General features: G+C 44.2%; 1 protein-coding gene across 3 annotated transcripts in view; it reads left to right on the forward strand.

The window, feature by feature from the left end:
- The window catches only part of LOC126297774 (KICSTOR complex protein SZT2-like), a 710,838-nt gene that overhangs the window by 618,756 nt on the left and 79,167 nt on the right, over positions 1-12,915 (forward strand). For all 3 annotated transcript variants that reach the window (XM_049988949.1, XM_049988951.1, XM_049988950.1), the window contains exon 48: positions 6,966-7,215. In XM_049988949.1, the coding sequence (XP_049844906.1) occupies positions 6,966-7,215 (250 nt within the window). The remainder of the gene's footprint in view (positions 1-6,965; positions 7,216-12,915) is intronic.

Here is a 12,915-nt window from a genome sequence, read left to right on the forward strand (position 1 = left end):
CAATAAAAACATAAACTTACCCCAAAAAACCCGTAATATATATTTCAGATATTAACCAACTTCCTGTACTTAGTGTTATATGAACTCAACTGATTTTTAGGTGTGCTTCAAACCATGGCACTTTGTTGCGAATGCTTTGGCAGTTGATCACTACAATTTTAATAATGTCATCTATGGGTGGAATTTCTAAAGATCTTACACTGATACTTTGGGTTTTCCTATAGCATCTATCTTCATAATAGTAATGTATGCTTCTACAGCTCTGCATTTCTCCTCTAGCTATTATTTGCTGCAGAGGGCCAAGTAGACACACAACTGTGTGACATCAGGATACCTGTTGTGGACCTGTGAAGCATCAATAATGCTAGTAAAATATTATTAGAGTTCAGTCATTTATTCTCAACATTTACAAGTTGTCATTCTTCTGCATCAGCCTTGGCTGTTGCTCATTCAGCTATTCGTTGGATTCTAGCTGACATCTATCCAATCAGTTTCATTGTTGCCTGACCAGGTGAGGTTTAGTGACTATGGTGTCATGGCAGGTTGCCGACGACCACACACAGCCATTGCCCAGAGTGAAGTGGTCTCTTTTTGGCTTCTGGAGAGTCCTCAGTCCCACTCCAAATTCTGTGATGTCTCTTGATGACCTATCCGCGATGTACCTGGTCTCAGTCGTGTGTTCAGTTAGCCCTGGTAGGTTTCAGCACCCAGAGGTACCTGAGTGTTGAACAGATATGTGTACCCCAAAATGCCAAGTTGCTGGAGGACATAGATTCATCACAGTAATACACTCCTGGAAATGGAAAAAAGAACACATTGACACCGGTGTGTCAGACCCACCATACTTGCTCCGGACACTGCGAGAGGGCTGTACAAGCAATCATCACACGCACGGCACAGCGGACACACCAGGAACCGCGGTGTTGGCCGTCGAATGGCGCTAGCTGCGCAGCATTTGTGCACCGCTGCCGTCAGTGTCAGCCAGTTTGCCGTGGCATACGGAGCTCCATCGCAGTCTTTAACACTGGTAGCATGCCGCGACAGCGTGGACGTGAACCGTATGTGCAGTTGACGGACTTTGAGCGAGGGCGTATAGTGGGCATGCGGGAGGCTGGGTGGACGTACCGCCGAATTGCTCAACACGTGGGGCGTGAGGTCTCCACAGTACATCGATGTTGTCGCCAGTGGTCGGCGGAAGGTGCACGTGCCCGTCGACCTGGCACCGGACCGCAGCGACGCACGGATGCACGCCAAGACCGTAGGATCCTACGCAGTGCCGTAGGGGACCGCACCGCCGCTTCCCAGCAAATTAGAGACACTGTTGCTCCTGGGGTATCGGCGAGGACCATTCGCAACCGTCTCCATGAAGCTGGGCTACGGTCCCGCACACCGTTAGGCCTCTTCCGCTCACGCCCCAACATCGTGCAGCCCGCCTCCAGTGGTGTCGCGACAGGTGTGAATGGAGGGACGAATGGAGAAGTGTCGTCTTCAGCGATGAGAGTCGCTTCTGCCTTGGTGCCAATGATGGTCGTATGCGTGTTTGGCGCCGTGCAGGTGAGCGCCACAATCAGGACTGCATACGACCGAGGCACACAGGGCCAACACTCGGCATCATGGTGTGGGGAGCGATCTCCTACACTGGCCGTACACCTCTGGTGATCGTCGAGGGGACACTGAATAGTGCACGTTACATCCAAACCGTCATCGAACCCATCGTTCTACCATTCCTAGACCGGCAAGGGAACTTGCTGTTCCAACAGGATAATGCACGTCCGCATGTATCCCGTGCCACCCAACGTGCTCTAGAAGGTGTAAGTCAACTACCCTGGCCAGCAAGATCTCCGGATCTGTCCCCCATTGAGCATGTTTGGGACTGGATGAAGCGTCGTCTCACGCGGTCTGCACGTCCAGCACGAACGCTGGTCCAACTTAGGCACCAGGTGGAAATGGCATGGCAAGCCGTTCCACAGGACTACATCCATCATCTCTACGATCGTCTCCATGGGAGAATAGCAGCCTGCATTGCTGCGAAAGGTGGATATACACTGTACTAGTGCCGACATTGTGCATGCTCTGTTGCCTGTGTCTATGTGCTTGTGGTTCTGTCAGTGTGATCATGTGATGTATCTGACCCCAGGAATGTGTCAATAAAGTTTCCCCTTCCTGGGACAATGAATTCACGGTGTTCTTATTTCAATTTCCAGGAGTGTATAATCATGGAATCAAGTGCTACTACTGTGAATGCCTTCAGTCCCAATGATCAGCTTATGATGAGAGCTGGGGTATTTAAAGGGAGATAGTGTGAGGCTATGGTGTGAGGCTCGGTTCGTAATGACCACATATGTCCTCCTTCTTCTGCTATATTCGCTTAACAGATTGTTAACTGCTGTGTCAGTTCCCTGTCAAGTGCTCTTGGGAAAGATATAGAGTTCTTTGCAACATGTCTTACGAGCGAACAAATATACTTGTCTCACTTCATTTGGTTTTCTGTCGGATCTGCTGAATGTGTATCCTAACTTAACAGACAGTGCCATAGTGCGTCAATGAGGTAATCCTGTGGCAACATACTAGCACACTTCCTGCTTTCCCCTCTGTCTCTGGCATGACTTGATTTTACTTGTGGCAGTGCGAGTTAGTTTTAATAATTTTTTTCCAATTTCTGCCCCTTACTCTTCTGTGCCGTAACACTACTTTACTATTTTGCACTTTCAACTAATTTGATTTTTAAATTGTAGATGTGCCCTTTTACCTGCTTTATTTGCTGCATTTTTATATTTTCTCTATTTATTAATTAAAAATGGTATCTTTTGTGATATCAAATTATTTTCACTGGATCTGACTTTTTTCCTACTTTTACCCCCACTGGCTTCACTGTTTCATCTCTCAAAGTTATCTTTTCAATTTCTACTGTAATTATGTCACCTATATCATTGGTAGTTACTTAATACTCCCTTTGAAACCTCCAACAACCTTCAGTTCTTTCACCTTAATTTCCTTTCTGCAGTTCATAACCAATAATAGTCAGGGTCCTCATCTGCTCTTGGAAACATTTAAAATCTGGTACTATGACTCTGTATTACTATTATACTATCTATCTAAAACCTTCCAGCAGCTCCAGATCTTTTCCATGTATGCAACCTTTTTTCATGGTTCTTAAAGCTAATTCTAGCAGTGATTAATTTGTTCTCTGTGCTGAAAGCTACTAGATAGCTCCCCTTTTATTACTTTCTGTATCTCCTTCTGTCTTTTCATGCTATTGAATTCCAGTCCCCCCATCACAATTAAATTATCATCTCACTTAAAACTTACAAATCCCTTGTTTCTTAACAAACAGTCTTTCAGTCTCTTCATAATCTGTGTAGCTAGTTGGCATATTTACTTTTACTACCATTGGTGGCTCCATATCCAAACATGTAAGTGTACTGTAGGAAACAGTTATCAGGCATGTTTTTTAGCTACTGCAGAAAAAAAGTTTTTTATTCTGTGGTTTTTATTCCCAAATTTATTGCTTGTAGTTACAGTCAATGATGATCGTCTTCAGGTTGTGCAAATGCTGTTTCTGGCATGTCACCAGCATTTTTCATTTAATCTACAGTGTATGATAAATTGAAAGAATTCATGGTGTAGAGGTAATCTATATTCATAATACTATATAAATACAAGTTATCTAGTGTTCTTACCAAAAATCTTGAAAGGTACACCACCAATTTACTTCAAATTTTTACATTATGCTCTAATAAACATCCATATGGACAATGTGTGTGTGTGTGTGTGTGTGTGTGTGTGTGTGTGCGTGTGTGCGTGTGTGCGTGTGTGTGTGTGTGTGTGTGTGTGTGTGTGTGCGTGTGTGTGTGTGTGTGTGTGTGTGTGTGTGTGTGTGTGTGTGTGTGTGTGTGTGAGAGAGAGAGAGAGAGAGAGAGAGAGAGGTTCTGTTTTCTTTTTCACAATTATTTTTAACTGTGATAGCAGGGAATGCAAACCATTAGACAAATTGCTTCTCCCACGTGTATTCTTTCTCCTTGTGTATAATTTTTAGCAAATATCGTTCACACAGCTGTGAAAGGGATGAGGAGAAGATTGGGGGGGGGGGGGGGGGGGGGAAGGGGGGGGGATGGGTAGAGGAAGAGTGAATATGTGATGCACAGAGGGAGGGAGAAGGAGGAGGAGATGGGTGAAGAGAGGGGGGAGGAGGAGATGGTCTGTGAGAGAGATGGGGAAGCATTTTAGGTTGTATATACAATCCCTGTACATATTTAGCAGTTGCAAGGCATTGCCAGGATTGCTAGTAAATAACATGACCACATTATTTCTTACCTATAAGGTGCACCCTCACACAATGTCCCACATTGGACAGGTGAATAATACTGCCACTATCTTGAGAATGGCTTACATACCAGCAGAAGATGGTCATATTGTCTTGAAACTACACTCCTGGAATTGGAAAAAAGAACACATTGACACCGATGTGTCAGACCCACCATACTTGCTCCGGACACTGCGAGAGGGCTGTACAAGCAATGATCACACGCACGGCACAGCGAACACACCAGGAACCGCGGTGTTGGCCGTCGAATGGCACTAGCTGTGCAGCATTTGTGCACCGCCGCCGTCAGTGTCAGCCAGTTTCCTATGGCATACGGAGTTCCATCGCAGTCTTTAACAATGGTAGCATGCCGCGACAGTGTGGACGTGAACCGTATGTGCAGTTGACAGACTTTGAGCGAGGGCGAATAGTGGGCATGCGGGAGGCCGGGTGGACGTACCGCCGAATTGCTCAACACGTGGGCCATGAGGTCTCCACAGTACATCGATGTTGTCGCCAGTGGTCGGCGGAAGGTCCACGTGCCCGTCGACCTGGGACCGGACCGCAGCGACGCACGGATGCACGCCAAGACCGTAGGATCCTACGCAGTGCCATAGGGGACCGCACCGCCACTTCTCAGCAAATTAGGGTCACTGTTGCTCCTGGGGTATTGGTGAGGACCATTCGCAACCGTCTCCATGAAGCTGGGCTACGGTCCCGCACACCGTTAGGCCGTCTTCCGCTCACGCCCCAACATCGTGCAGCCCGCCTCCAGTGGTGTCGCGACAGGCGTGAATGGAGGGACGAATGGAGACGTGTCATTTTCAGCGATGAGAGTCGCTTCTGCCTTGGTGCCAATGATGGTCGTATGCGTGTTTGGCGCCGTGAAGGTGAGCGCCACAATCAGGACTACATACGACCGAGGCACACAGGGCCAACACCCGGCATCATGGTGTGGGGAGCGACCTCCTACACTGGCCGTACACCTCTGGTGATCGTCGAGGGGGTTCTGAATAGTGCACGGTACATCCAAACCGTCATCGAACCCATCGTTCTACCATTCCTAGACCGGCAAGGTAACTTGCTGTTCCAACAGGACAATGCACGTCCGTATGTATCCCGTGCCACCCAATGTGCTCTAGAAGGTGTAAGTCAACTACCCTGGCCAGCAAGATCTCTGGATCTGTCTCCCATTGAGCATGTTTGGGACTGGATGAAGCGTCGTCTCACGCGGTCTGCGCGTCCAGCACTAACGCTGCTCCAATTGAGGCGCCAGGTGGAAATGGCATGGCAAGCCGTTCCACAGGACTACATCCAGCATCTCTACGATCGTCTCCATGGGAGAATAGCAGCCTGCATTGCTGCGAAAGGTGGATATACACTGTACTAGTGCTGACATTGTGCATGCTCTGGTGCCTGTGTCTATGTGCCTGTGGTTCTGTCAGTGTGATCATGTGATGTATCTGACCCCAGGAATGTGTCAATAAAGTTTCCCCTTCCTGGGACAATGAATTCACGGTGTTCTTATTTCAATTTCCAGGAGTGTAGAAATTGTGTACTACTTTTGCAAATCCAAGACAGATATAAACTATCTTTTGTATTTTCTTGGGCTGCTGTTTTCCTTCATGGTGATAAGATCTCCGTTTCATCATTATTACAGATGACTCATGTTGCAGCTTAGATACAGGTGTTCATGACAAAATGATGTAGTTTGATGCAATAAAATTCGATTTTGTTGGTTATAGTGGCATGCAGAAGAGACTGTGAGTGAGAACCAGTGTGGAGGGTCACCTGGAATGGCACAAACAACATTGTCCTTGATCTCTAGGGCAATAGTAGTAGTTTTAAGAAGTCATGAATCATGTAGTAGTCTGTACCTCTCAGATGCATGTGCTGATACTTTGTGAATTTCATGTCCTGGGGCTTTTTTTTTCATTGTTTTAATGAGGAACATATATTATGTATTTTATTTATCAGTTCCTCTTATCTTTAAGAATTTTTTTTATGGTATGGCAAGAGTTGTTGTTGCTTTGTGTGTGAGTGGAAGGGGAGGAAAAGTGAGTGAGGGGAAGGGGTGAGGGTAGGGGTAAATGCACACACATGTTCACATATTTACTGCATTTCAGGTTCATCTCTAAAGCTCAGGTTTTGGATGGGAGAGGAAAGTAATAATTAAACTCTCTTGTACAGTCAAGAAAAATGTTGCACAGTTATATATTATTTATTTCAGTTGTTTGACAAAAGCCATCAATATAAAGTTCTTGACCTAGTTGTTCCTCTTCTAAATTATATTGTAACTGTGTTTAGTTCTGTTCACAGACAATAATGATTTCTATTTTCTGGCTTTACTACTACCAAGATTCTTTCAGTGCTTCAAATCCCAGTTTCTCAGATAAATTGTTTATCTTTTAGTTATCTAATGCATGTAGCTGAACTAACTGACTAATAATGTATCCTAATTATCGCCCACCTGTATCAGTTTTCCTCTAAACCCTCTCCAGCTGTATAACTTATTGTCTCCCGTTTCCCATACTTCTTGTCTCCCCCTTCCCATTCTCTTTCTCTGTAGTAACAAATAATCTTTTTGTAATAGACACATGTGTTATTCACGCTATTCAGTTGTCTGCAAACATATGAAGTAACTTTATTTCTTTTGTTATAGAGCATGAATATCTACATGTCACACATGACAGAAGTGGAGCAACTAATAAAATTTTCACCAACTTCAGCATTGCTGAAAGATTTACCTTCTCGGCGTCAGATGTCGAGCACACATTCCCTCAATGCAGTAACTCGAAATGTTTTTCGTGACAGTAAAGTCAGTCGACAACCCTTTAAAAATTCGTCAACCTCTGATCCAGTTTTCCATATCATTCAGCAAATGATGGAAGCACGGAATATGGACAAGAGAGGTATATTTTGGCTCAGTAATCTCAAAAATTTTCTTTCACTTTCAGATATTACTATGTGTAGCTAAAAACTATAACTCCTGCAATATTTTTCTCCATATTCTCCATAAGAAAAAAAAAACAGATAATAAAGATAAAAACATATGTTTGAGTAGGAATACAATGATTAGAAGAAAAGTTATTGGTGTGGTATAGAATTTGCATTGATGTAAATGAAGTGTTGTGTTTGTTATGTTGGTACATGTTGTGTAGTACTGTAAGTTACGTGTCAATTTAATCTGTGGAATGGTCTTATTTATTTGGCTATTTAATACAATTGTGTTGTGTGTTCTTCATTCAAATAATGACTGGATTACCATGCTGCTGTACTTTCTTAGTTAATTGCTAATAGAAATATACAGGGTGTTACAAAAAGGTACGGTCAAACTTTCAGGAAACGTTCCTCACACACAAATAAAGAAAAGATGTTATGTGGACATGTGTCCGGAAACGCTTAATTTCCATGTTAAGTTTCGTCAGTATGTACTGTACTTCCTTGATTCACCGCCATTTGGCCCAATTGAAGGAAGGTAATGTTGACTTCGGTGCTTGTGTTGACATGCGACTCATTGCTCTACAGTACTAGCATCAAGCACATCAGTACGTAGCATCAACAGGTTAGTGTTCATCACGAACATGGTTTTGCAGTCAGTGCAATGTTTACAAATGCGGAGTTGGCAGATGCCCATTTGATGTATGGACCAAGAACGACGAGGACGCCTGCAATGGACGAGGCAATTCTTTGTGCATTTGACGATAACCACAATGTCAGCGTCAGAGAAGTTGCTGCTGTACAAGGTAACGTTGACCACGTCACTGTATGGAGAGTGCTACGGGAGAACCAGTTGTTTCCGTACCAAGTACAGTGTGTGCAGGCACTATCAGCAGCTGATTGGCCTCCACAGGATCACTTCTGCGAATGGTTCATCCAACAATGTGTCAATCCTCATTTCAGTGCAAATGTTCTCTTTATGGACGAAGCTTCATTCCAACATGATCAAATTGTAAATTTTCACAATCAACATGTGTGGGCTGACGAGAATCCGCACGCAATTGTGCAATCAAGTCATCAACACAGATTTCCTGTGAACGTTTGGGCAGGCATTGTTGGTGATGGTGATGTCTTGATTGAGCCCCATGCTCTTCCACCTATGCTCAATAGAGCACATTATCATGATTTCATACGGGATACTCTACCTGTGCTGCTAGAACATGTGCCTTTACAAGTAGGACACAACATGTGGTTCATGCACGATGGAGCTCCTGCACATTTCAGTCCAAGTGTTCATGCGCTTCTCAACAACAGATTCGGTGACCGATGGATTAGTAGAGGCGGACCAATTCCATGGCCCCCACGCTCTCCTGACCTTAACCCTCTTGACTTTCATTTATGGGAGCATTTTAAAGCTCTTGTCTATGCAACCCCAGTACCAAATGTAGAGACACTCCGTGCTCGTATTGTGGACGGCTGTGATAGAATACGCCATTCTCCTGGGCTGCATCAGCGCATCAGGGATTCCATGCAACGGAGGGTGGATGCATGTATCCTCAATAATGGAGGACATTTCCTGTAACAAAGTGTTTGAAGTCACGTTGGTACGTTCTGTTGCTGTGCGTTTCGATTCCATGATTAATGTGATTTGAAGAGAAGTAATAAAATGAGCTCTAATATGGAAAGTAAGCATTTCCGGACAAATGTCCACAATAACATATTTTCTTTCTTTGTGTGTGAGGAATGTTTCCTGAAAGTTTGGCTGTACCTTTTTGTAACACCCTGTATATGCTATTCATGAAGTTTATAAGCAGTCTACTCCTATGTTTTCATTAGCCATAAGTTGGACAACTGAATTTAAAATAATGCTATACTTCTCTTTTGGTGACTGAAAAACTGTAGCCTCAGTTAAAGAGTTTGAGAAACGACACAATGTGGTATTTGATAATCCCACCACAGCACATCACACCACAAGTGTGTGATGTAGCTGGCATTCTAGTCACGAGTGCGCTACAGTTTGTGCAGAGTGTTAACTATGAGAAGACTGTGTTCAAGAAGCTTGTCACATTTGTTGAATACCAACCGAAGTAAAATTCAAAAATTGTTTTGGAGAAATATCTGGATTGTTTTAAAAATAAACCTACCAAATTTTTGTATTGATTTGTTACTGTGGGAGACATATGGGTCCCAGATTTTTGTCTTGATTTGTTACTGTGGCATACACATGGGTGCCACATTTTATGCCGAAAATGAGTCAGTATTCAAAGCAGTGGCTTGGAGCTGATGGTCCTGGAAAAACACTGCTCTCTCTCTCTCTCTCTCTCTCTCTCTCTCTCTCTCACACACACACACACACACACACACACACACACAAAATGACTGGCCTGTACTTAGGTGGAAGAAGCACAATCACTAGTATTTCTGATAGAAATACTTAAACTACAAAACAACATTTTGAACTACACTGATGGAAAAAAATTACAACACAAAGAAGGAGTTTGGCATCATAAATGAAAGTTGATAGGCATGTTTCTACATCTAAAGGATGGTGTCCCTTCAAATTTCATCTCAGTTGCATAAGAGTGATACCAGTAGTGCCGCTATGAGGATGCAAATCACTTTGCTTTAAATACGTGCTGTAATGCTCATGAGCATTAGATGCCTTTCAGATTGGATGTGGTGAGTTGATGTTAATCAGGAATACCTTTATGGCAACAAAGACGCCATTATCAACAACTCGCTGAGTTTGGACAAGGTCACGTAATAGGGCTACGAGAAGCTGGATGTTCCTTCTACATTACTGCAGATGGGCTTGCAGGAATTTTACCACTCTACACGATTACTGGCAGTGCTTGTCATGAGAATGTACAGTCACGAGAAGATCGGGCTCTGGACACTCGTATCGCACCACCAAGGAGGAAAACCGTCGTTTCGGCATATGTCTCTGGCGCACAGTACTGCATCTGCAGCAGCAATTTGAGCAGCAGTTGGCATCACAGTGACACAACTAACAATTACAAATCTGTTACTTCGAGGACAGCTCCGAACCTGATGCCCTGTAGTGTAAATTCCACTGACCCGAAACCACCGCCATTTGTGGCCCCACTGGTGTCAAGCGAGAGCTCATTGTAGGGCAAGGTGGAGGTCTGCTGTGTTTTCTGATGAAAGCCGGTTCTGCCTCAGTGCTAGTGATTGCCATGTGTTGGTTGGAAGGAGGCCAGTTGAGGGCCTGCAACCAACCTGTCTGCATGCTAGTCAAACTGGACCTACACCTGGAGCTATGCTCTGGGGTGCAGTTTTGTATGAAAGCAGCAGCTCTCTCATGGTTATCTCACGCACCCTAACTGCAAATTTGTACGTCAGTCTGGTGAGTCGAGGTCTTGTGCTACCATTCGTGAACAACATTACAGGGGGTGTTCCCCATCAGGATAACACTCATCTGCGTACCACTGTTATAACGAAACAGGGTGTTGAACTGTTTTGCCCTCGCCTGATCGATCAGATCTCTCTTCAATTGAGCACATATGGGACATCATCAGATGATAGCTCCAGTGACATCCACAAACAGCATTAACCATCCCTGTATTTTGTTTGACCAACTAAGTGCAACAGTCATGGAACTCCATCCCACAAATTGACATCTAGCAGCTGTACCTCACAATCCATGCATGTTTGCATTCAACATTCTGGTGGTTACAGTAGTTATTAATTTAGCAGCTTTTCACATTTGCAGTGGTTTATCTTATGCTTACATTAACCTGTGATCTTGCAGCGTTAATCACTTAAATATGTTACCTAGACAAATATATTTCATTACTGTACATTAATTATGTTTTGGTGGTGTGTATAGTAATATGTGAAACCAATCCAAGTAACACAAATAGGGCTTTATTCACATACCTCTGAACAATAATGGAAATAAATCTCTCATGACTCCACACAAGACAAAAGAATCATACAGAAGGTACAACATAAGTGACAAACAGAGCAACTGATGTTAGAGATAAAAATTGAAAGAAAATAGTGAGAGTGAATATGTAGGCATGAGTCGCCAGTAGACAGCGCAGTGGAGACCATGCTGTGTGCACAATTCCTAAGGTGGCCTCTAGTGGCCATCCCACACTGATACAGGTGGTGGTTGATTTAAGTACACATGCGTGGTAACACTACACTCAGCGCACTCACACTCACGTGGACTAGTAGCAAGATATAGCACACTTCTTCCTCACTGAAGAGGGAACCCAGAAAATGGAGGAGACACCGGTGGCTCGACAAGAGACACATCCATTGTATTTGGAGTGGCAGCAGCCACTGATGGTGCAGGTGGGATGATGTGCCAGGCGGGCACCAAAGCGTAGGGCCGAAATGTGTGGAGATGTGGGCATGCCCGAGGGTGGTGGGCCTGTGCAACACCTGATGACAGTGTGCCATCACCATCTCTGTGTCATCATCAGCAGGCATGTTCTAGTGCAGAGGAGATGGGGCTAGACCCACTGCCAGCAATGGATGAGGCAATGATGGCGAGGGGGTCAGTGGAGGTGGCCTGATCGGAACAGCTGGCTGTGGCAATGGACTCGAGACCACAAATGGACCAGCCCCCATTGACAGGAAGCTGGAACCCCAGGGTGCTTAATGTGTAGTAGGCTGTCAATGGGACAGGGGTGCCTTCACACAAAGCAGCGAAGTGTTCTCAGTATTTGGGGGGGGGGGGGGGGGGGGGGGGGGGAGAAACGGTTATTTCCATTTTCGAGAAGGATTTCAAACAGCTGCACAAAACTGTAGATTTATATCTCTGCCATCAGTCTGTTGTTGAATTTTGAAACATGTTTTATGATTATGACATTTATGGAGACTGGAGATCTCTTATGTGGGGATTAACAAGGGTTTTGAAAACAATGATTGTGTGAATCCCAGGTCTCACTGTTTATCCGTGACAGCAGTAGATACTGGCAGTCAGGTTGATATTGTGTTCCTGGGTTTTGTTCAGATAGTTGCACACCATCACCAAATGAACAAAATAAGAGCATGTGGAATATCAAACCAGCAGTGTGATTGGATTGAGGAGTTTCTAATAAAAAGAACACAGCATGTCATTCTCAGTGGAGAGAAATCTTCAGACATAAAAGTAACTTTGAGTATACCCAAAGAGAATGTTACGATACCAGTACTTTTAACAATATATATAAATGACCAAGTGGATAATGTTGGAAGTTTCATGGGGCTTTTTGTGGGTTATACTGCTACATAAGGAGAAGTCGCATTGCTAGAAAACTGTACCGAAATTCAGGAAGATCTGCAGAGCTTGGTGCTTGGTGCAGGGATTGAAAGTTAACCCATGACATCAACAAACACATAGTATTGCACATAAACAGGCAGATAGATCCATTCTAGTATTACCACTCTATTGCAGAACAATAACTGGGAGCAGTCAAATTCATAAAATATCTATGACTATGTGTACTGAACAATTTAAAATGGGACAACTGCATAAAACTAATTGCAACTATGGCAGATGACAGACTGAGAGTCATTGTAAGAATCCTTAGGAAGCTAATCCACTCACAAAGCAGGTAGCACAGAAAACACTCGTTCAACAGGTACTTGAATTTTCCTTGTCAGTCTGACAGCCATGCCAGATAGGACTGACAGAGGAAATAGAAATCAGGAATGTG

The sequence above is a fragment of the Schistocerca gregaria genome, chromosome X (assembly GCF_023897955.1).
Source record: "Schistocerca gregaria isolate iqSchGreg1 chromosome X, iqSchGreg1.2, whole genome shotgun sequence".
NCBI classification, from domain to species: domain Eukaryota; kingdom Metazoa; phylum Arthropoda; class Insecta; order Orthoptera; family Acrididae; genus Schistocerca; species Schistocerca gregaria.